Here is a 23,181-nt window from a genome sequence, read left to right as displayed (position 1 = left end):
CTCTTCTTTTATACTGTATGTTATATTATCTTTGATTATGTAATATTTCTCATCCCTCTTAATTACTAAAAACTTTTCTCTCAGTGTTTTATAAATTTATTACTGTTCCACATAGGCAGGATTGTTTGAGTAATGCTTGCCTATATTTTTTGAGTGCATGGGCTAGACTGCAGAGGATTTATGGCAACTCTGCTGTCAAGGAAACATTCCATTAGGCTTCCTTCTAGGAGAGTTGTTCTTAGTATCTGTGAGTGCTAATGGGGAAACCCTTGTACTAGCTACATCAGAGATTGTAATTTTTCCTGTTCCAGGCTTTTTTTTGTTTCCAAATGAACTTTAAGTTTCTCAGCATGTTTGCTTCTTGTTGGCTTTTAATTCTGTATTTCCTTTTATTCTTTAGTATTTACAGTCCACTAAAAAATATTTAACCCACTCATTTGTGTAGTTTGAAAGGACCTAATTACCTAACCAGTCCATTGGCATTTTTGAAGAGTCTTCTTTGTTAAAGCCTAGTGAAAAGAGGCACTGCTTTCTCCCTCTAATTTTTGATGGCTGAAGCTGACCAAAGTATTTTGTTAGGCAAGCTCATGTTGCGTATCCTCATAAGTAGTAGGCTACAATAGTAGGTTAAGTGTTAACACTTAAGGCATCCCATAGATGACCCCTGAACTGAGATTTGAAAGATGAATAGAGTTAGCCAGGTAAAAGGAGGGTGAGATGCAGGGTGTTTTGCCTTTGGGAGCATGGAATTGAAATGGAAGATCAGGATATGAGAAAGGATAATGAGTTAGACAAAGACAATCCCGTGTGTCTCCAATATGCAGTGTGATAGATGAGAATGAGGGTGTACATGCATTCCTTTTTGTGATTGGGAATAAATTATTTCCCCCATCATTTAGCTAATATCCTGCATTGATGAGACCACATCTAAATATCATCTACTTCATTTTACCAGCCTGATAAGGAATCCATAAATCAGGTCAGATGATGAATGATCAAAATAAATTTTAGCTGGAAAGGAGATGACCTGAGAAATAGGGTTGTGGGGACACATCTCTAGGGAAGTGAATGTTCTTGCCGCTACACGGGAGTCAGTACGCTGTGATTAGTGAGGACAGTACACACCTCCACTTTTATATTGCTGTAGCTACAGTACCTAGTGCTGTGCCTATCACATAGCAAATGCTCAACAGGTGTTTAAATGGATAATTAAAGATTAAAATACCTATGAGTGGTAATTGCTAGGAAAACAGGTTTAGGTTACATATTAATAATTTTCTAACTGAGCTGCTCCATGATGAGATAGTTTTTTCCCTCAAGTTGTAAGCTCCTCATTACAGCAGGCGTTCAAGCAAATGCTATTTAGTCATCTATTAAGAATGTTATATGAAGGATCTGACTATAAAAGCATCCCCTCCCTCCTCCCCCCCCCAAAACACATAACTGGCCTTTCCAGCCTGTTTTATTTAGTGGGTTTTTTTAAAGTTGCTTAGCCTGTTTTCTTAGTGGGAAAGGTCATTGTATGTTAAAAAATAGCTATGTTAAATTTGGTTTGGCAAAAGGAATATATTGGCTTAGATAGCTCATTTTCTTTAGATTCAGAATTTTGTTGCTCTAATTGATGCATCATTTTCTCACTCCAGGTAAGGCTGATCCAGGTTTTTTGGTCTGAAACTTATTCAATTTGGAGAGGCTGTCTTTAAGAAAAAGAATCAAAAACTAAATACAAAAATGAATGGTTATTTAGTATGAGAAGGGATCACAACAAGTAAAAAATACCATAAACATTACAAAATTCAGAAAAGTAGCTCCTTACTATTATAACTTATTTCTGCTACTACTGACTGATACACCTCCTTAATACTTTTTATCTACTGTTTTTGGCCACATATTTATCAGTCGCCTCTTTACATGACAACAATCGTATATTTTCTATAGAGAAAATCTTTCCTCTTGTCCAAGGCTTGGCAAACTATGGCCTCTATACCAAATCCAGCCTGCTTGAGTTTGTAAATAAAATTTTATTGGAACACAAGTATCTCCAAATTATCTGTGGCTGGGTTTGCACACTACAGTGTAGAGTGGAAAGAGACCACCAAATGGCCCACAAAGCCTAAAATACTAACTATCTGGCACTTTGCAGAAAAAGATTCCTGCTTAGTACATTTGATCAAAATTTATTGTTTCTTATTATTTATTGATAGTTGTAAAGCTGAAAGAAATTTTTTGAAAGCAGTTACAGGTAATGGCACATCTCTAATTTCCTTCACTTTGCTTAGAGGGTGCTTCTTGCCTTGGGAAAACTCCACCTCTTTGATCTCAGTTGGCTGGACCGCTGCCACCACCCCCAGAAATGTCCGTGAAGTTTGGTCATAGTATTCCACCCCCAGCAGGGAGCTGGACAGCACTTATTCAGATCCTTCTGCTTAGAGTTAAAGGTTGGGTCTGCGTGTATCATGTGGTCCAAGAGGGACAGGTTATTTCTGGGGCTGGGCAAATGTTGGGATAAGGCATCATTGGTGGAAATACCAAGATCACCGCCAGGGATAGCTGGAGAGGATCCCCTGGGAATGAGAGGGGTTGCTGCTGCTTCATGTGTCCTCAAAGGAGAATAAGCTAAGCCTTATAAGGGACTTTTCCAAGTAAAGGAAACTTAACTTAACCTGACTTAAACTTAACTGACTTCATGATAAATCTACCTGTGTCCTCAGGACATAGAATGTATATCTGTTTGAAGTTTTTCTTTTCACAAAGATCCTTTTCTCTCAGGCACTAGCAATCTTCTATTTCCCACCACCTTCACCACCGCCAGCCTCTCCCTTCCCTCCCCCAAAATAAGGTAAGAATCTTAAACCAAATGGGATCAGTAGAGAAATAAAATTATATTAAGGGTATATTTTTCTTAGAGAATCATTTAGATGGGATAGGGCAAAAATATGACAATATAGGAACTAGATGAATCAATGAGTATGGTGTACAGTGAATAGAAAATGAGGAGCTAATTGGAAAATGCATCCAGAGCTGACCAATATATGACCTTTGGCAAATAAAGTGACCTCATCTATAAAATGAGGGGATTGTTTGTCATCAGAGGGCTTGGGTCTCAGCTGGTAACGTTAAACTTTGGTTAGCTGAGGTGAGCATCCTAGGGAACCCTTCCCACCTTCATTCCCTGAAAACCCAATCCTAAACTTCAGGTTTTACCATAAGCCAACTGACCTTGCAAGAGAGAAGCAGACAAAGGGAAGAGGCAACAAGAGAAAAACTCCTTTTAAGTAGGTCCACTTAAGCTGCAGGGAAGGGAGAAGCAGAAGAGAGCAAGCCATACCTGTGTGCTCACACTTTTAACAGTGTCCTCACCTGCTTGCAAACATGAACCAGTCTGTAATGAGATCAGTATCCCTCTCAGAGCCTTAATCTGTATATAATTATCCTTGAAGTAGAAAATTAAGAATACAGTAAGCCTTGCCATTTGTAGTTTTAGCATCTGTAAATACCAGCATTTGCAGGTAATGCTGAAGATCTGTGCCATGTAATTTACAGCGTTCTAAATGTATGAATTTAAATCACAGGCACCATATGAGATGATGTGTGGCTGTGAGTTTACTGAGTGAGTTTCGTCTGTTGCACAGCGTATATCTTTTAGTAAGGCTTTCATTTATAAAGTGATTTTTTAAATGGTTTCAAAAAAGAGAATGTACTGGTAATGAGAGTGAGCTCTAGAATTTTTATGATTTTACTTGTAATTTTAAACACAGGTCCAATATAAATGGAATGGAGGCAGGAGCTACAGTTACCTATTATAGGTTACTGTGCTTTTTAGTATCTTAAAACAACCCCCAACATCTGTTATGTATTGCCACAAACAAAGCGTCTAAAATTTTTGTGATTTAAAGCAATATCAATTTATTTTTCACGATTCTGTGGACTGGCTGGGTGTTTAGTCTACTCCTGTCATCTGGGCTCACTCATGCAGTGGCGTTCACCTGGCAGGCCTGATGGGAACTGGGCTCAGCAAGGGCAGGTGACATGATTGGGCCCATGTTCTCCATGTGGTCTTTTACCCCAGGGCAGCAGTTCTAAGAAGGCAAGGCACAATGTGCAAGTACTTTTCAAGCTCTACTTTGCTGAAATCTTACTGGTTAAAGCAAGCCTTATAGACATACCCAGCCCAGGGTCAGTGGGGGAGGAGAGTTTATAAAAGAACTTGGATTCTGAGAGGAATCAAGGGCCAATACAGGAACGATTAACCCGCTGTACCACATCTCCAAACTGTGTATCTCTGTTTATCTCTCTCAACCGGAGTTGAACTGTTTGATGTTGCTTTAATATTGGCTGTAACTTTATTCCATACCACTCTTTTCTTTCTTATCTCCCACCCCAAACAGCTTCTAAAACTCCCCTAGCACTTTCCCGTGGTAGGGTCTTTGTTGATGTGTCTACCTAGAATGCTGTTTCCTCTCCACTTCCCCCCAACTCTTTGGTCACCTGACTCATCCCTTTTCATCCTTCAGGTGTAGTGTCACTTTAGGGAAGCCTTTCCATGCTCGGTAGACTGTACACACTCCTTGCATACTGGATTTTTCCTTTATAGCATTTGTAATAGTTATTAATGTCTGTCTGCCCTTTAGAACTCATGTTTCACGAGGACCGTGTCTATCTAATTCACTTTTGTGTTTGACCCCACTTTTATTCCTCCACCCCCATTGATCAGTCCTGTGTGCATAGTAGGTGCTCCGTAAACATTTGATGAATGAATACATCCAGCACCAGTTTTCTTAAATAGCTAATAAGACCTAAAAGACTACTTGTGCTTGGTCCTAAGGCAGTAGCTGCTTTTATATGGCTCCATTTTTCCTCACTGTTGGGATCCTGCTTTTTACTTACTGCTTTTGTGCTCTTCCTCTTCCAGTCCTCCAGCTTTGCTTTTTTAAAATTACTACTCCTTGTGGAGCCTTTTGTCTTTGATGTATTCTTTTTCAATCTCTACCTTTTCTATTGTTTTTTTTCCTTTCTTTTTTTGGTTATTTCTCATTGTGGAAATTACCAGGTAATAAAAATCTCTTCTTTCCAAAGTGAATTATTTGTTTTCTTTTTCTGGATAATTTTTACTGGTACTCACCACTTATGAATCTTGTTTCTGTTTTTTAAATGGGTGGTTTCTGTATTGGGTTTTTAGGTTGCCATGTAACTTAGGTGGTGTTATAATTTAATTATTTAGGAAATTGCTCTTTGAGATCACTGTATAATTAAGTAATTATAAGAATTCAAATTTTTTACAGTTAAATTTTTTTTAATTAAGGAATAACCAAACTCCTTATCTTTCTTTACTTTTAAAATTTCTTTTATGTTTCATAGTAAAATTTCATGTTCAGGATAATAATGGGACATTTCATGTGAATGTGTCATCAGAGTATCTAGGAACATATTTAAAGCTTAGTTTTTATGTATTAAGAAAACTTAGGATGGATTTTCCCAGATTCGTTTTTAGGAACTTGGGACCACACATGCACGTAAAAAAAGCTGAAATCTTTTTTTTTTTTGTGGTATGCGGGCCTCTCACTGTTGTGGCCTCTCCCGTTGCGGAGCGCAGGCTCAGTTGCCATGGCTCACGGACCCAGCCGCTCCGCGGCATGTGCGATCTTCCCGGACCAGGGCACGAACCTGTGTCCCCTGCATCGGCAGGCGGACTCTCAACCACTGCGCCACCAGGAAAGCCCAAAAGCTGAAATCTTTTGACTATTAATCTAGGCCATTGTGATTGCAGAAAAGACTTTTATTTATTCAATCATATGATTTCCTTTTCCATACTCAGTTTATTTTTCATATTCATTGAAAATATATTAAAAATTTTTTCTTTAACACCATTGTATGTTTTTTGATTATTAAAGCAGTAATCATTGTAGACAATTATTCAGTATTAAGTCATAGTACTTGTTGTAGACAGTTGTCAAGCAAGGATCTGTAACTCCTGGTGTTTTTCAGTCTTTTCCCTGTCATTAGCTGATTCTAAAATAAAAATCTATTTTCTTGACCTAAAATTCTTATTCTGACCTGTTATATAGTGTGGTTGTTCTGATAATATGATTTGAGTCTTATTCAAGATGAAACTCCTTTTAACAAAGTTAGTATAGAGGGACTTGGAAGAAGTGGCAGGTTTCTTAGTTTTGGGTCAGAGTGGCAGTGGCTAACGTGTAGAGGTAGCATTGACTCTGAGAAGAGAGCCACCTTCGCAAGCCTGTCATGACTGTGGAAGGGGGTTAAGAGTCTTGCATTGTTTTGAATCATTTGTGCTTTTAAAAATTTTCTATTTCAAAATAATTTCATAACTTACAGAAAAGTTGCAAATGCAGTACAAAGAATTCCTGTATATCCTTCGAATATATTTGTCAAACATTTATAACATTTTACCATGGGTTACCATTTTACCATTTATAACATTTTACTGTGTGTATATACGTGCATAATATTATTTTCTGAATCACTTGAGAATAAGTTGCTGATATGATGCCCCATATACTTCAGAGTGTGTATCCTAAAATAAAGGTCAATCTCTTTTTCATTATCATAGTATCATTATCAAAATCATAGTATGCAATTTTTAATTTAATTTAACACGTGTCTGCTTACTTGGGGCAAAGTATAGGTGACGTAGAAATATAGGCTTACAAAACTATTTTAGGTGCTTAAGGGAATTACAGTCTACTTAATGGATAGTAAATCAATATAGAAAATTCTGTTTTAGAGTAAGATCTGTCACATGACAAGATTTTATACAAAATACACAAAAAGGTACTCTAGAAACACGAAGAAAAAGCAGTCGTTTCAACCTAGAGAATCAGCCAAATACTTCTTGACTGGTGCAGTCAGCCCCAGAGAGGTGGACATGCCATGCTGAAGGAGAGTGGGAGGGATTCCCATCCCAGAATTCATCCTCCATTTTATTTCTGCCCTTGACAATGAAAGTTCTGAGGACGGATGTGCTATTTATTGCAGTAACTCACTACTGAAATATCAGGAATGTGTGAGATAGGGCAGGTTCTGTTTCTACAAAAATTGATAGAGTACTTTTTTCCCCTTTTAATTAACAGATTTTAACCCTAACATTATTGAGCTAATAAGAAATAGGTTTCCTTTCCTAAGTACTTGTCCTTCGGTTGTTTTTCAAGAATACCTTCTTGATTATGAAAGACAAAAAGTAATAGAGTTGATTAGCTATAATTACTTTAAAGGAATGGAAGGAATGTTTTTAAAAACTTAATTAAGCCACTGTCAATCTAGAGTTCTAGGGATAGTCACTGTTGTTATTATTTCTGGCATTTGTATATTAAATGTTATGCTATTCTTGCATTTACTATAATTATTCTGAATTAGTCAGAAAAGGCTTTTATAAGGTGTTATAGTATATAATTTTCAGACTTTTGACAGGTTAAGATAAGAAGGAATGAAATAGGCACACTTAGACTGACAATAACATTGTAGCAAAATTTTGAAAATCCCATTACTGAAAATTGCTGGTTAGTTGGGTTCTTTAGTATTAAAAGTTTATGAATCGTTTATAATGCCAAACATGTTTGTGTGGAAAATTATAACATTGTTTCCAGGGTCTTTATTTCTTAAAAGCAGATGTTTTAGATTTTGTTTTAAATTTATGTAAATGTTTAAATGGGATTTGGGGGGTTTTGTTGTTGTTGTTATTAAGTTCACATATACATCCAGACAGTGTTTTACGTTGTTAATATTTGGTTCTTTTGACAAGGGGATTTCCATAATGGAATTTCATACTCTTTAATAGCACATTTTTTTCTTTTGCAAGCTGTAATTTCTTATTTTCCAGTTAAAACGTAAAGTAAGGTTCTTAGAACTTTTTCTTGGTATCTAGTTTACTAATTGCTTTTCTGTTTAGAAATGACTGCAGTTTGACAGCACCATACTAAAAAGGGCTGTAATTTATATGAATTTTCCTTGGAAAACAAATTTTCTCATCTGATTTTTTAATTTTTCAGCTTGGTCTTTAACATCTTTATATAATGTATGCAAAATCCATTTTTCTGATGGTTTCAGTGCTAGGGGTTTAGGGTCAGGGAGCCTGTGGAGGTATCATGCTGAGACTGTGCACTTGCAGCACACTGGTATGTTCTGAGCAGGCCAAAGGCACACCCACATTCTTCAATCTACTTTTTTAAAACCCAGTGTCCTAGTTTCTAAGCTATCTACATAATTTTTAAAATGGCTCTTGTGGAACTTTTCCTGCTGCTTTGTGTCCTGTTCATGACCGTCTATGAAATTCAAAGATGAGTTTGGTCTGCAAAAGTTAAAAACAGCATCGATCACTGTTATCTGGGAAAGAAAGTTCTTCTGAAATTCTGATCTCCAGCAGTACACTGATCTTACATTTCTGACTTTGTTATTATTAGAAAAGACTCGCGTGTAGAATAGGTCTTTGGAATTCTCTTGTCAAAGGAGGGCATTCCCTAGGCATAGTTAAGTAACCCAAAACAGTGTCATCTCCAAATCTTAATGTAGTCTGTTTTTTATTACAGTGCCCAGTATTCATTGAACTGATGTACCAAGTTACTTAATTGTCTCCTATTTCTGGTTATTTAAAAAACCATAATTAATATATATTCATATAACTATTTTGGTTTTTATATTTATATTAAAAATACAATTTTTGGTTTTATTTTAAATTGTTTCCTTAATTTCTAATTTAGGAGTGAGATTGCTGGATCAGAAAAAATTACCATTTTTAGAAGATTTGTAAGTGCTGTACCAGTAATGGGTGTATTAACTCTTACAGAAACTGGGATTGAATAGTTAACATTCTAGATTATAATATACAGGAAACTTAAATTAGAGTTAAATGAAAGTTTCCACTGGTTCATGATATAGTCATGAGGGAGGTGGCAGCGTGGTGTACTGGAAAACCCTAATGCACGTTCTAAGGTGTCCATTGTATGTAATGAATTAGCTTCTTTACTGTGCATCTAAAAGAGTACTAGTTAGGTATATCCTTGGGATAATTGGGACAGTCGTCACTCAACTCACTTTCCATATCTTCAGTATAGCTTTCAAGCTGTATGGCCAGGTGCAGTTCACTTTAAATCTTTTTTTCTCCTCAGTTTTATCATCTTTAAAAAAGATGTTTGGGCTTCCCTGGTAGCGTAGTGGTTAAGAATCTACCTGCCAATGCAGGGGACACAGGTTCGAGCCCTGGTCTGGAAAGATCCCACATGCCGCGGAGCAGCTAAGCCCATGCGCCACAACTACTGAGCCTGCGCTCTAGAGCCGGCGCTCTAGAGCCCGTGAGACACAACTACTGAGCCCGCGCTCTAGAGCCCACGAGCCACAACTACTGAAGCCCACGCGCCCAGAGCCCGTGCTCTGCAACAAGAGAAGCCACCGCAATGAGAAGCCAGTGCACCACAGCAAAGAGTAGCCCCCGCTCACTGCAACTAGAGAAAGCCTGCGCGCAGCAACGAAGACGCAACACAGCCAAAAATTAATTAATTAATTATTTTTTAAAAAGGAGATGTTAGAATTTATCTTCCAATATGATAATATGTTCAAAGTTTCCAGCACTGTAATTAGTAAACATAAATCTTGCTTTCAGGTTTGACTTAGTATCTTTACTTAAGGGGTTAACTGCTTTATGGATGTCAGACTTTACTGATACTACTGCTTTGTTGATCAAATGTTCATTTTATTGGAAAACAGTATATAGTACAGGGAGTAAGAATACAGGATCGAAAGTCACAAATTGCCTGGATTAGAATTTCAGCTCAGCTGTGTGATATTGGGCAAATTATTTATCCTCTTTAACCTTGGGTTTCTCAAGCATAAAGTGAGGTTATAATAGTAATAACAATTGAGTTATGTTGGGTTGGCCAAAAGGTTCGTTTGGTTTTTTCCATAAGATGGCTCTAGTAGCACTTAGTTGTCTTTAACTTCATTGCAAACAATTTTGTTAGATTGTATGTGACAGCTGTCATATCAGTTTGCATTTAAAAAAAGACTTATCAAAATTGGTGAATTTTTGTGTAGCCATTTTAATATTGAAGATAGAAGAAAAAAAGCAACATTTTCAGCATATCATGCTTTATTATTTTAAGAAAGGTAAAAACACAACCGAAACGCAAAAAAAAATTTGTGCAGCATATGGAGAAGGTGCTGTGACTGATCAAAAGTGATCAAAAGTGTGACTGATCAAAACCACTGATCAGAAGTGGTTTGCGAAGTTTTGTGCTGGAGATTTCACACAGGATGATGCTCCACGGTCAGGTAGACCAGTTGAAGTTGATAGTGATCAAATCGAGACATTAACTGAGAACAATCAGTGCTATACCACGCGGGAGATAGACGACATACTCAAAATATCCAAATCAAGCGCTGAAAATCATTTGCACCAGCTTGGTTTATGTTCATTGCTTTGATGTCTGGGTTCCACGTAAGTTAAGCGGAAAAAAACCTTGGCCATATTTCCACATGCACTTCTCTATTTAAACATAATGAAAACATTCCATTTTTAAAACAAATTGTGACGAGCAATGAAAAGTGGATACTGTACAATAATGTGGAGCAGAAGAGATCGTGGGGCAAGCGAAGTAAACCACCACCAACCACACCAAAGGCCAGTCTTCATCTGAAGAAGGTGATGTTGTGTATATGGTGGGATTGGAAGGGAGTTTTCTATTATGAGCTCCTTCCGGAAAACCAAATGATTAATTCCAATAAGTACTGCTCCCAATTAGACCAACTGAAAGCAGCACTAGACGAAAAGCGTCCAGAATTAGTCAACAGAAAATACATAATCTTTCATCAGCATAACACAAGACCTCATGTTTCTTTGATGACCAGGCAAAAACTGTTACAGCTTGGCTGGGAAGTTCTGATTCATCCACCGTATTCACCAGACATTGCATATTCAGATTTCTATTTATTTTGGTCTTTACAAAATTCTTTTAATGGAAAAAATTTCACTTCCCCGGAAGACTGTAAAAGGCACCTGGAACAGTTCTCTGCTCAAAAAGGTGATAAGTTTTGGGAAGATGGAATAAAAAGATGAATATGTTGTTCAATAAAGATCTTGGTGAAAATGAAAAATGTGTCTTTTATTTTTACTTAAAAACCGAAGGCACTTTTTGGCCAACCCAATATTTTAAAGTGCTTATTAGCACATTCCTTACACATTTTAAGCCTAAATGAATGTTAGCTTTCAATAATTATTTTTAGTATAGTTATTATATTAGTTATTACTACATAAGCAATTACTTCAAAAAGTAGTTTAAAATAACAATAAATGTTTATTTCTTCAGGTCCAGAATTTAGGAGCAGGTTGGCAGGGGGTCCTGGTTCAGGGTCTCTCACGAGATTGCAGTCAAGGTGTTAGCAGAAGCTATGGTTATCCTAGTGTTATTTTGAACCTAATGGCTATAAATTTTATATTTTGCAGACTATGTCTTCAGCAGTGGTACAGTTATATGCAGCAGATCGGAACTGTATGTGGTCAAAGAAGTGCAGTGGTGTTGCTTGTCTTGTTAAGGACAATCCACAGAGATCTTATTTTTTAAGAATATTTGATATCAAGGTGAGTTTTATTTTGCTTCCACTTAAACTGTAGGGTTTTCTACCTCAATTGTAATTTATAATAGTATAGATTTGTTTATCCTGTATGTAATATTTATATTCTACTTCAATTAACACTAAAAGAGTGAAGCTTGGTTTTAGATATTGAACCATGGGCACTGTGACCAAATTGGGAATACATTCTAAACCAGGACATGAATAGTTCCCCATTTTATCTGTCTGCACATTAAAGGTTTTGTTGGTTTGTCTGTTTTTATTCCTTTGGGTCTTGAGCTTTTCCCACATTCTCTCCTTTTCTAATGATACTCTTTTTATCCCATCCTGTCCATTACAGACTAGTGTATATAGTTCTTTCAGAGAGCTACAAAAGTATATTTAGCCTGGTGTGTACTTACTTACTTCGGCCTGGGTTTAAAGCATTATACAATATCTATAATAAAGTATTTGCTACCCATTTTATGTTGTTTGTCAACATAGGTATGTTCCGATTTTCACAGCTTTGTATCCCTCACTCTTAAACATAAATCCACCTTGTCTTAGATTGGATGCCCTTTGTCAGGAATTCATCTCTGATAGTCACTAAAAATAATTTTTTGGCTGAGATGAAGTCTCCATTTATCTTTTAAAATCTTTTCCGTGGGTAAGCCTCCTTGCTTAATATTCATATGTGGCTATAAGTATAATGGGATTGTAGTTACAGAAAAATAAAACTGAGTTTGAACTCCTGGACGATACTTATGGATAGATAGATTATATTCAAACTGGTTTACTTCCCTGGGCTCTGGCTTACTTATTTGTAAAATGGGATAACCATTTGGATCTGTTGCAGAGTATTCCCCTGAGATTAAATGATGTTTAAGTTACTGCACTTTGTACATTAGAAATTTGTAACATCCCCTTCTCCATACCCCAAGACAGCTGAGAGATGTGGCATACTCCTGTTACTAACAGTAGCTTACTTACTATGGCAGTGATTCTGGGGGATGGGGAACACATGCATAGTTTGAAAGACACTCCTAAGTCCTTGGATATATTTATTTCTCACCACCAAGGAAAAGCACTGTTTAGAAATCAAATGTACATATAACTCCACTGAGAAGAAAGGGATTCTATTACAATGGTCATAATGTGTGTACAACATTTTAAAATACTTTAAAATTGTGGTCTATGTAGAACCTTGCATTTCAGAATAGGGCAATGGGGGCTTCCCTGGTAGCGCAGTGGTTGAGAGTCCGCCTGCCGATGCAGGGGACGCGGGTTCGTGCCCCAGTCCGCGAAGATCCCACATGCCGCGGAGCGGCTGGGCCCGTGAGCCATGGCTGCTGAGCCTGCGCGTCCGGAGCCTGTGCTCCGCAGCGGGAGAGGCCGCACAGTGAGAGGCCCGCGTACCGCAAAAAAAATAACAACAACAACAAAACCAGAATAGGGCAATGATTATATTTCTCTAACTGTTCATCTCCAATTATAGATAGCCATTGCTAAATACTTGGAATTAGCCAAGTAGAATTGGCTACCTTTGGTTTAAGATTAATTATATTTCTTGTACTACAGCTATCAATATGACAGTCACCATGGATCTCTTAACCATAGTTTAACCTCGGTGCACTTTAATCCTCAGTCTCCTTCTGCACCTGATTGATACTGTTTATACCAATGTTTAATTAGACCACTCTGCAAAACTTAGGAGTTCAAAGATTGTTAATGAGCAGTACAGAGAAGACTAATTTGACCCTCCCAGCATCTACAGAATTGAGGAAAAGAATGAAATCCTTCTGTAATATTTGATAGCATACAGTCTAAGTACTGCTGATGGAACTATGCATTGATAATCAGTGCATATATAAAAGTATCCTACCCCTTCTGTCTAACGTTGATGATCTAGTAAGTGTTTGGTTATGTATTTGACCAAGCAACTATATTTGGAAATGCTTGGCTAATGAGATTATATCTTAGCATACTGAATTCAACTCACTTGGTATGTAGTTTTTATGAAAGAAACATTATCCAGTATTTACTGTTACTACTTACTAAATTATGTGATATGTTACTTACGTATTATACATATATGTGGTCTGTGTGTATGTAAAAGCTAGTATTAATATAAAGTTTCTTTAATATGAGTCATCTGCTTTTTTTTTTTTAATTGGCTGCATTGGGTCTTCGTCACTGCGTGCGGGCTTTCTCTAGTTGCAGCGAGTGGGGGCTACTCTTCGTTGTGGCGTGTGGGCTTCTCATTGCCCTGGCTTTTCTTGTTGCGGAGCACCGGCTCTAGGCACGCGGGCTTCAGTAGTTGCAGCATGCAGGTTCAGTAGTTGCAGCACGCGGGCGTTAGAGCTCACAGCCTTCAGTAGTTGTGGTGCGTGGGCTCAGTAGTTGTGGCTCGCGGGCTCTAGAGCGCAGGCTCAGTAGTTGTGGTGCACGGGCTTAGTTGTTCCACGGCATGTGGGATCTTCCCAGACCAGGGACTGAACCCACGTTCCCTGCATTGGCAGGTGGATTCTTAACCACTGTGCCACCAGGGAAGGCCCATCTGCTTTGTTTTTTTTTGTGTGTGTGTGTGTGTGTTTTTTTCCAAGAGGCTTACTTATTGGTAGTTCTTACTTTAACTTTTACTTTTTTCTAGGATGGGAAACTATTGTGGGAACAAGAGCTATACAATAACTTTGTATATAATAGTCCTAGAGGATATTTTCATACCTTTGCTGGAGATGTAAGTCATATTTTCTTTATTGCCCTGTTTAATGTAATTACTGTTACATTTGTCTGTGGAAAGTAATTTTGAGCTTTTTGTGTAAACATTGTATAAAATATAAAGAATTATTTTACTTTTAAAAGCCTCCATATTATGGCTTAGTAGGAAGCAATGGCTAAGATTTTAAAGGAAAAAAAAAGGTTTCAAAGAGTACTGTAAATGTAATTTGGTATGTAGAAAAGAGGTTTGTTTTTTCGTCTTCTCTTTCTTTAGTCAGGTAGTTTTACCTCTGTGTGACTTTGGACAAATAGTTTAACCTCTCTTGAGTTTTAGTTTTCTTATCTATAAAAGTGAAACCACTAATCCATGGTAACTTTTAAAAATTGAAGATTATATTGCTGTTCAAATTATTTTGTGAAAGAATATGATCTAGAAGAGTACTAAAATATAATAAGTAGAAGGATTTTTATACCATATACTCACAGGACTTGTCTGAGTGACTGGATTATGGGTGACTTTAATTTTTTTTGTTTTCGTATTTGTATTTCCTAAATTTTCTACAATAAAAGGTTGGATTAGATGATATGTCCATCTTTTCAAAAAGTGTTTTCTTCCTTATTTATTTTTCACATTTTTCTGGATTGTATATAAATATATGTACATATATAAAAGTGTGGACTAAATGCCATAATAATGCAGGGTGTTTCCACACTTCTAATAATTTACATGAATTAAGGTTATAATTTAAATAATATCTGAAAAACATAGGGTTGATCCTCATTTGATCAATGTTTCCAGCGTTTGCCTTTTCAAATCCAAATGTTTATAGAGCTCTTTTGAAGGATCAAATTCTATTTACTGTTTTGTTTTTTTAATTGAAGATGAAGTATTCAGTTTAATATTTGAGTGTCTACTGTGATAGGTAACCTCTCTAATAGTACTCTTTTACTCTACCTTCTCTATGCTTTTTGCCTTCTTAAGTTATAAGTTATAACTTTAAGTCATAAAGTAAGTTCTTGTCTGCTAATAAAGTGAAACTTTTCTTCTTCAGAGTGTACTTCTATTGGTTATTAATTTTTTTGTTAAGTAAAGCTAGATTTGTGGTTTTTGTTGTTTACCTTTTTTGATGAAAATATTTCAGACCTGTCAAGTTGCCCTTAATTTTGCCAATGAAGAAGAAGCAAAAAAATTTCGAAAAGCAGTTACAGACTTGTTGGGCCGTCGACAAAGGAAATCTGGTAAACTTTTTTAAAAAAAATTCCTTTAAACAGGAGCTGGCTATGGCTCATGGGGCAGATCTGGCCTGCCATCTGTTTTTGTAAATAAAGTTTTATTGAGAAACAGCTATGCTTGTTGGTTTACATATTGTCTTTGGCTGCTTTTTTTCCACAACACAGTTGTCTAGTTATGACAAAGACTATGTGACGCATATCTGGCCCTTTACAAAAAACAGGTTGCTAATCCTTACCTTACAAGAAATACTATTTTTATTGAAAGCTGACTTTTTTCAGATTTATTAAAGAACTCATTCCAATAACCTTTTCTGTTGATAACATTTTACATATACTGACTCTTAACTTTGCATTTTTATGACATTATTTGTAACTTACATTTACAAAAATATTTTATAGTTTGTGAACAAATACTTTAGGCAAGCCTAGAAGCAAATAAGCAAAGTTGCAAACAAGATCTGTAAACATTGCCTTGTCTCTATTTTGTCCCTAATGTTGTATATTGTAAAATTATAAGGAACTTAGTTTAATGCATGAGACTTTAATACATATAAGACAATTAGAGAACGACGCAGGATAGTGTAAAGCTTTAAATTCATTGATGTGGAACTATTTGACAGCTGTCACATACCAGGCCTTTCTGTTGTAACGTGGGAGAAGGGTGATTACGAAAGGTGAACCTCTCCAAAATCATCTTCTTAAGCAGGTCACTTTTAGGAGAAATAACATATGGGAGTTGAGATCAGCAAATAAATCCCCTTAAAACTAACCATGCCCATATATTCTTTGAAAAGTCTGTACATCCAAGTATACATGTTACCCCAGTCTGAAAATCACTGTATTCAAGGATGTGCTTTACCAATAGGAGGGAATAAGTCATGAAAAAGGAAGGCACTGGATCCTGAAAACAGAAATGTAAACATGTGTGTTACATTTTATATATGTTTATTGTTATTTTAATGGGTTTCCAAGAGGAAGGTAATGTAAAAATGAAAATGAAATGAACTAAGTTGTTGCCTTACTGCCATCTTATATATCCCCCTTGTAATGAGTGAATAGGAGAATTATTAGGAGCCTATTGTTTTTTGTTACTTCTTTTTGGGGCCAAGGGTGTTTACCACTTGATTCCATGCTGTGGAAGAATTTAATTCTGTGGAATAATTCACGGTTCAGTTCTTATTTCAATGACATGTTGTGGTGCCAGGCCAGGGACTCCCTGGGACTTCTTTTAGTCAAACTGTGTGACTAAATTTTCAATTAAAAAAAAAGTAAAAAATACTTCTTAAAATATAGAATAATTGACTTTTGAAATAGATAGGTCACTTGCAGGTGTCTTTTAACTGGTATGGGAATTCTGTTTTATACAATTCCTAAGCTTTTAGGCATGGTGTTTTCAGAAGCAGAAGATCACAGCACATGGGAGACAGCTGATTGATTGTTGGGTAGCCCCTTCATGCTAAGTCAACCTTCAGCCTTGCCTCTCTTTAACTTAGATGCATGGGGTCCAACTTTTGGAGCAACAAAGAATTAGTGTTTTCTTTTCCTTCCATTAGCCATTTAATGTTGGAAGCCATCTACTATGCCCTCCTTAGGCCTACACTTCTTTAGCTTAACCAGTTCCAGTTTCTTATTCCTCACATGATATGATTTATAGACTCATCATACTGTATAACTTACAGACTCATCATACTGTATTCAGAGCACTATCTACTGTGCTCTGAATGCCCTGTACATTTTCATGTCTTCTTCAAATGATCCAGATTTGAGAAAATGGTCCAGCTCAAATATGATGTCCAGATTTGAACACAGTAATCCAACAGTAGTATGACTAGTACTGTGATACTAAAAACGTCCCCTAATATGATTAAACACTGTTCTGCTAATGTTTCTAGCAAATACATCACACCATCAACTCCCATTCTTAGTTCAACCAAACCTTCTCTTTTTTTCATAAGAATGGCTCTCAAGCCAGGATAGTGTCGTGTTTCTAAGTAATTGCTTTTTAGAACTTATACTCTGAACTTTACATTATCTCAGCATATTTCCATATTTGTGGCACCGCCAATTTAAGAAGTATTTCCTTTGTGGATGCAGAGGTAACATCACCTTGGAAATTGGGGATTTGACATTCATTGACATTAGATAGGATGTGCTTACATCAAATATTTCAGAAAATTACTTCATCAGACCACCAGATGGAGTAATACATTTATATTTCCCATTGCCAGGATTTTCAACTTGTCCCTCAACTAAATCCTATTAATTTTAGGATTGTGGCTGTTTATAAACTAAATATTTTATTATATTATTATTTATGGCTATTTGTCTTATAATTTTGGAAAATTTTGTATTAGAAAAATCTGTGGAAATTATATTTGTTGAAAATTCTTCAACCAGTTTTGAGCTTTCTTGAAACCAAAATTGTGTCAAACCTGGTATGTAAGAGTATGAATGCAAAGGGTTAATAGAAGTTCTCCTGGTATTACTCCTACTTAATTGGCTATAGCTTCTAAGTATTATTTTGGTCTCGCCCATAGCTCAGGCATCTCTAGGTATTTTCATTATCTTTATGCTTTCATTCAGTCCCATAGCTTTGAACACTGTCTATATACTGCTGACTCCCAAAGTTTTCTCTCTCCTGTTGACCTCGCCCCTGACTTTCAGACTTGTGTGCTCCAGCTGGGTGTCAGAATAGCCTTCAGACCTAGTATGTGTGAGCAGAACACCTGACCCGTGTTCCCCAAGCCCCAGTTCAACCTGCTCCTCCTCCTCTCCTAGCTGTCCCCATCCCAGTAAAAGGCGTTGGCTCCACCTTGTCAGTCTGGCTCACAGTGGTTCTTCATAAACCCTATCAGTGAGTCCCATTTTCTCTATCTTCAAAAACAAGTCCTGGATCTGTCTCACCACCTCTGTTGCTACCACCCTAATCCAAGCTACCGTTGTCTGTCATCGGGACTACCCTAACTCTCACTCGTCTCCCTGCTGTCACTGTATGCCCCCTAGTAGCTCTCTCCCACATAGTAACCAGGCAAAACTTTTAAAAACATAGATTGGATCATGTCACTTCCCCTATTCAAAAACCTGTAAGAGCTTCCTATCATATATAGAACACAATCTATATTCCTTAACCCATGCCCTGTGGGACCCTACACGCTCCAGTTCCCTGGTTCTCCTTCTGACTTCTCTCCTTCCACTCTTCCTTTGGCTCACTGCAGTCCAGTATTATGGTGTTCCTTCATGCTCTTCCCTCCTGAGGGCCTTTCAATATGTTGTTCCCTTTCTTGCTTTATTCAGATGTCTGCTCAAATGTCAGTTCCTCAGAGAAACTTGTTAACCACTTATATATGGACGTAGGAATAAGACAGTTTAGATGAGTTAATTTTTTATGTTGATTTTTGTATTGTGTATGTCTAATAATATTCCTGTAATTTATTTCCTAACAGAGAAAAGACGAGACCCTCCAAACGGTAAGCTCTTTGATAATTATTGATCAAAAAGATTTTAGATTATAATTTAATCCTTGTGGAAACAGGTATCATACATTAATACCTAGTATTTAATATCTACGATTAAATACTGTAGTTTATTGTGTTCTTATTTTAAAATAAATAACAGATGGGACTTAGAAATGTACTATTCTTTGGCTTTTTTCTAGTATGAGGGAAGACTATAGGGTGAATATCACTATTATATCTTAATTCCTTATTCACAGTTGTTTAAGTTTAGAAATTGTACAACCTGGTCTTAATGTCTTCCTTAAAAGTGGTAAATTTTATCTAGCATATTTGTTCATTTCCTATTTTCATGTTAGTCTTTTTTCTTCTTATTTCAAAAGATTATTTCACACTGGGTATATAAAACTAGCCCCTTTCAAGAATGAGCACTTAACTATTGTGGTGTGTTTAAACAAATAGTAGCTGTACATAATTCTCCTTAATTTGCTAACGAATACTTGAAGTAATATGGATTCATTTATTTAAAATATATATATTTATACCAAAGAATAAAAGCAGAATACGAAGGTCCCAGATCTCTAGGGTATAGAGTCTCATCCTGGGCCCCATAAACCCTCGCTGAAACTTTGTGCCAAATATTGTAAGTATATATGTTCTTTTCTCTGGGGAGAGAGGATCCGTGGATTTCATTAGATTGAAATGGGACCTCTGACCCTATGATAGTAAAGAACATTGCTCCAGGAGCCTTCGTTATAATGGGGAATATAGCTGCTGCTTTTTAAAGGCATCTCAAATTCTCTCATCAGAATTTAGAGTGATTATTCAGGGAAACACTTAATATAGTACAGAGTCCTTAATATATGACAACTGTTAGTGGTTGTTGGGTATTTTTTCTTTTAAGCCAATATTTTGCCTTCTGATTTTGTCCTTAAATTTGTTTTCCTGATACAAAAACATGAACCAAATATTGCTGTATTAAATTTTGGTTTACTTACTTTAGTATAATTTTAAAAAACTCTGTACCTTCAGTAGTGCTTACCATGTGCCAAGTGTTGTATACTTTGACTTTCTCTTTTAAATGGAAATTTTTAATACGTTATAGGGCTGCATGGAGATAGTAATCAAAGTGTTTAGCATGGTGCTCAATCAGTACAGTTCTCATGATGAAGACGATGACAGTGATAACAATAGCAGCTACTATTTAGTGATCACTTACCACCTGCCAGGCACCGTCCAGAAACCATATGAAGTAGCTGCTATCATCCCTACTTCAGACGAGTAAACAGGCACAAATAGGTAACTTGCTCAGGGTCACAAAACTAGGAAAGTGGAGCAAGATTCTGTCTCAAGTGTTCTAACTCAAGAGCCTGCCCCCTTAACCACTGTGCTGTGTCAAGATGATTTTGAAGGAGAAACAGACCTGGAGAGAGTAAGTAACATGCCTTGAGGTATGCAGCTAGTATGTCACAGAAACAAAGGAAGCAGAAGCAGCTGAGCCAGAAGTCCTTCATCCGTGAACCTTTAATGTGGCATTAGAATTTTTCCTCCTTGTTCTGTGCTCAATATTTTAATGTCTTTTTTAATTTATTAAACTATTTGGCATTCTGTGAGCATATATTAAATACCAGTGCAGAAGGCTTCCTAGTGGTACCATCTTTGGGGAAAGTAACCTGAGTGAGATTTTAAAGTGTAGATGTTGTACAAATAATATGATTAAAGTTAAGGATGTAAATACTTCATGGTTTTTTTAAAATTTAATCTTTTCAATACATATAAAATATATTTTTGAAAAGGCACCTAATCCATAATAGAATTTGGATATTCTTTATGTGACAATGGTGTCTTACAATTTTATTACCCATAGTAAGAGAGATACTCATAATTAAATGCAGTTTCTTTCTCTGAGTTTGTTCTTGGTTTTAAATCTTTAGATCTAAAGTTTTAACCGTTTGATACAGTGGTGCCAAACTTTTTTTCATTAAATGAAAGGAGAGTTTAAAAAAATGGCATTGTTAAAATGCAAAATTATACAGCATGTCTTGACAATATTTGCATACTTATATATTTTTAAAATATACATAACATAATTATTAATAGAAGTTTTAATATTTTCTGCTGCTGTGCAGTGGGTTGCCTTGCTCTCCTCATGGTGTGGAGACCACTATTTTGCAGATGGCATATTACTTTTTTGCATTTGCTGCACTGCCACTAGGTGGCAGTGGACACCTTAACTGCCTAGCAGTGTCCATACAGGAGCTTTGTCCCAGATCCTCATTTAGAAGATCAGTTTAGCAAACCTTTTTCACATTGTTAACTATTAAAAAGACACTTTATGTAGAAGTAACATATATTCCTGAAATACAATTCAGTGTCTTCCTCATTAACTCCTAATCCATATATTTTTCTTTTTTTTCTTTATTGGTCAGTCTCACCTTTTAGCTTAGATGCTTTCCAGTGATTTGTTCTCAGCTTCATGACTGCTTGACGTTAGAGGCCTCTAGGCCCCCTATTTCTCAACTATTTTACCTTGGTGAGAGCTCTCCGCTTTTTATGTAATTAAGGGGAAGACTTTAGTTCTTTTAGTTTTAAAATTAACTAGAAATGCTGTTCAGTGAGAATATTAAAAACTCTTTTCTCTGACAGTTGTCCTTAATCAGAAGAAGGTAATTTGTCTTTTGACTGCTTTTTGAAAAAGAAGGGAAACAGTCCCCTTTATTATCTGTTTACTTAGTACATGTTCTTAGGATGAGTGTAATTTCAGAAATGGAATAAACTTTACTAGATATGATTTGAGTATTTCCGTTACCATATCTTTCATAAACTTTATTAAAAAATGACTCTGTGCCTTATACAACTTATCACTTTTTTGGTCTGTCACTTTTGAAACAAATATTTAATTGGGCTTTAGAACATTATTTTAAATTTATTTCCTAACATCTTCAAACTGTAAATGACTCTTGTCAACAGAAATATCCAAATACCTAATCTCTTAAATGTGTAAAAAGCCTTTTTTCTAAATTTTGAAAGTTATTCGTATTTCTTGAATGATGAACTGTTGGACTGCAGACTAAGAGAACTGATAAATTGGTAAAGAAATAAAATATAACATTTGTAAAGTTAGCATTATCAATCACCTTGTCATTTAACTTTTGTGAAAAAAGTTATAATAGTTAATAGAAAGAGTAGTAGAGTAGGAACCAAGATAGCAGAGTCCACCTTTCCCTTTGTCACTAATTGTGTGACTTTAGACAGGTCACCTGACTCTTCTTGTCCTTAGTTTTTATCTATAAAATGAAAGATTTAGAAAAGCTCTTTAATTGCCCAGCTAATATCAATTTTCTGTACATCTCTGTAATCTGGATTTTTCTATGTAGACTTAATTAAATAATGTTTTAACCAGTACTAATGAAGTTCATGTGTAAGGACACTAAGGAGCTAATGCCACAGCTTTATGAACGGCTTGGTGGATGCATAACAATATATCCACACCTGATTTTGGGGTAGAGAGAGGAGGGGAAACTTTGGTATTCATTCTGCGTATCACTTACATTTTATTCCTGTCTTCTCCATCCTTGAGCTTTCTTCAGAGTTGGCTGAGTTATTTTCTCTAGTGAGTTATAAATCAGGCTTATAAGAACCTTAACCTTACTGTTTCCCAGAAAAGAATTTACTGGTTTGGATAATTTAAACTATTAACCTTACCAACTCTATACCATTTAGGACATCCATAGTATAATTGGTTACTTTTATGTAAACTAAAGTAGCATCAAAATGTTTTTATTTTTGTTTTTTTCCTAAAAACTAATTATAATTTTTAAATTTTTGTTTTCATTTTTTTGACATGCCACATGGCTCGAGGGATCTTAGTTCCCTGACCAGGGATCGAACCCCGGCCCCCTGCAGTGGAAGCGTAGAGTCCTAACCACTGCACCGCCAGGGAATTCCCAAATTTTTTGTTATTTTTTAATGGTGAATCTGGTTGTTCCTTCATTATTACTATTTGGACACCTATTTCAGGAAGGATGACATGTATAAAGAGAGTGCCTAACTCTGACTTACCTAAATCTGTCTCAAGGAAGTTCTTTAATGTTATTAAGTGTAAAGATAGGACAGTAATAATTTGCAACATCTTAATTTGGACGGTGTTGCTGATGATTATTGGTAATGATAAACTATAAGAGGAGAGAAAGCAGAAAGGGAAGAATGAGAAGTGAAA

General features: G+C 36.2%; 1 protein-coding gene across 1 annotated transcript in view; it reads left to right on the top strand.

The window, feature by feature from the left end:
• WASL (WASP like actin nucleation promoting factor) overlaps nucleotides 1-23,181 on the top strand; it is a 66,630-nt gene that overhangs the window by 19,778 nt on the left and 23,671 nt on the right. Inside the window, exons 2-5 of the mRNA XM_029233228.1 lie at nucleotides 11,453-11,587; nucleotides 14,210-14,296; nucleotides 15,420-15,516; nucleotides 18,954-18,977. Coding sequence (XP_029089061.1) covers nucleotides 11,453-11,587; nucleotides 14,210-14,296; nucleotides 15,420-15,516; nucleotides 18,954-18,977 — 343 coding nt within the window. The remainder of the gene's footprint in view (nucleotides 1-11,452; nucleotides 11,588-14,209; nucleotides 14,297-15,419; nucleotides 15,517-18,953; nucleotides 18,978-23,181) is intronic.

Source organism: Monodon monoceros, unplaced genomic scaffold (genome assembly GCF_005190385.1).
Source record: "Monodon monoceros isolate NGI ecotype Baffin Bay Population unplaced genomic scaffold, NGI_Narwhal_1 Super_Scaffold_2, whole genome shotgun sequence".
NCBI lineage: Eukaryota > Metazoa > Chordata > Mammalia > Artiodactyla > Monodontidae > Monodon > Monodon monoceros.
Note: the sequence above shows the minus strand (reverse complement) of the source record. Positions and strands in the feature narration are given on the sequence as shown.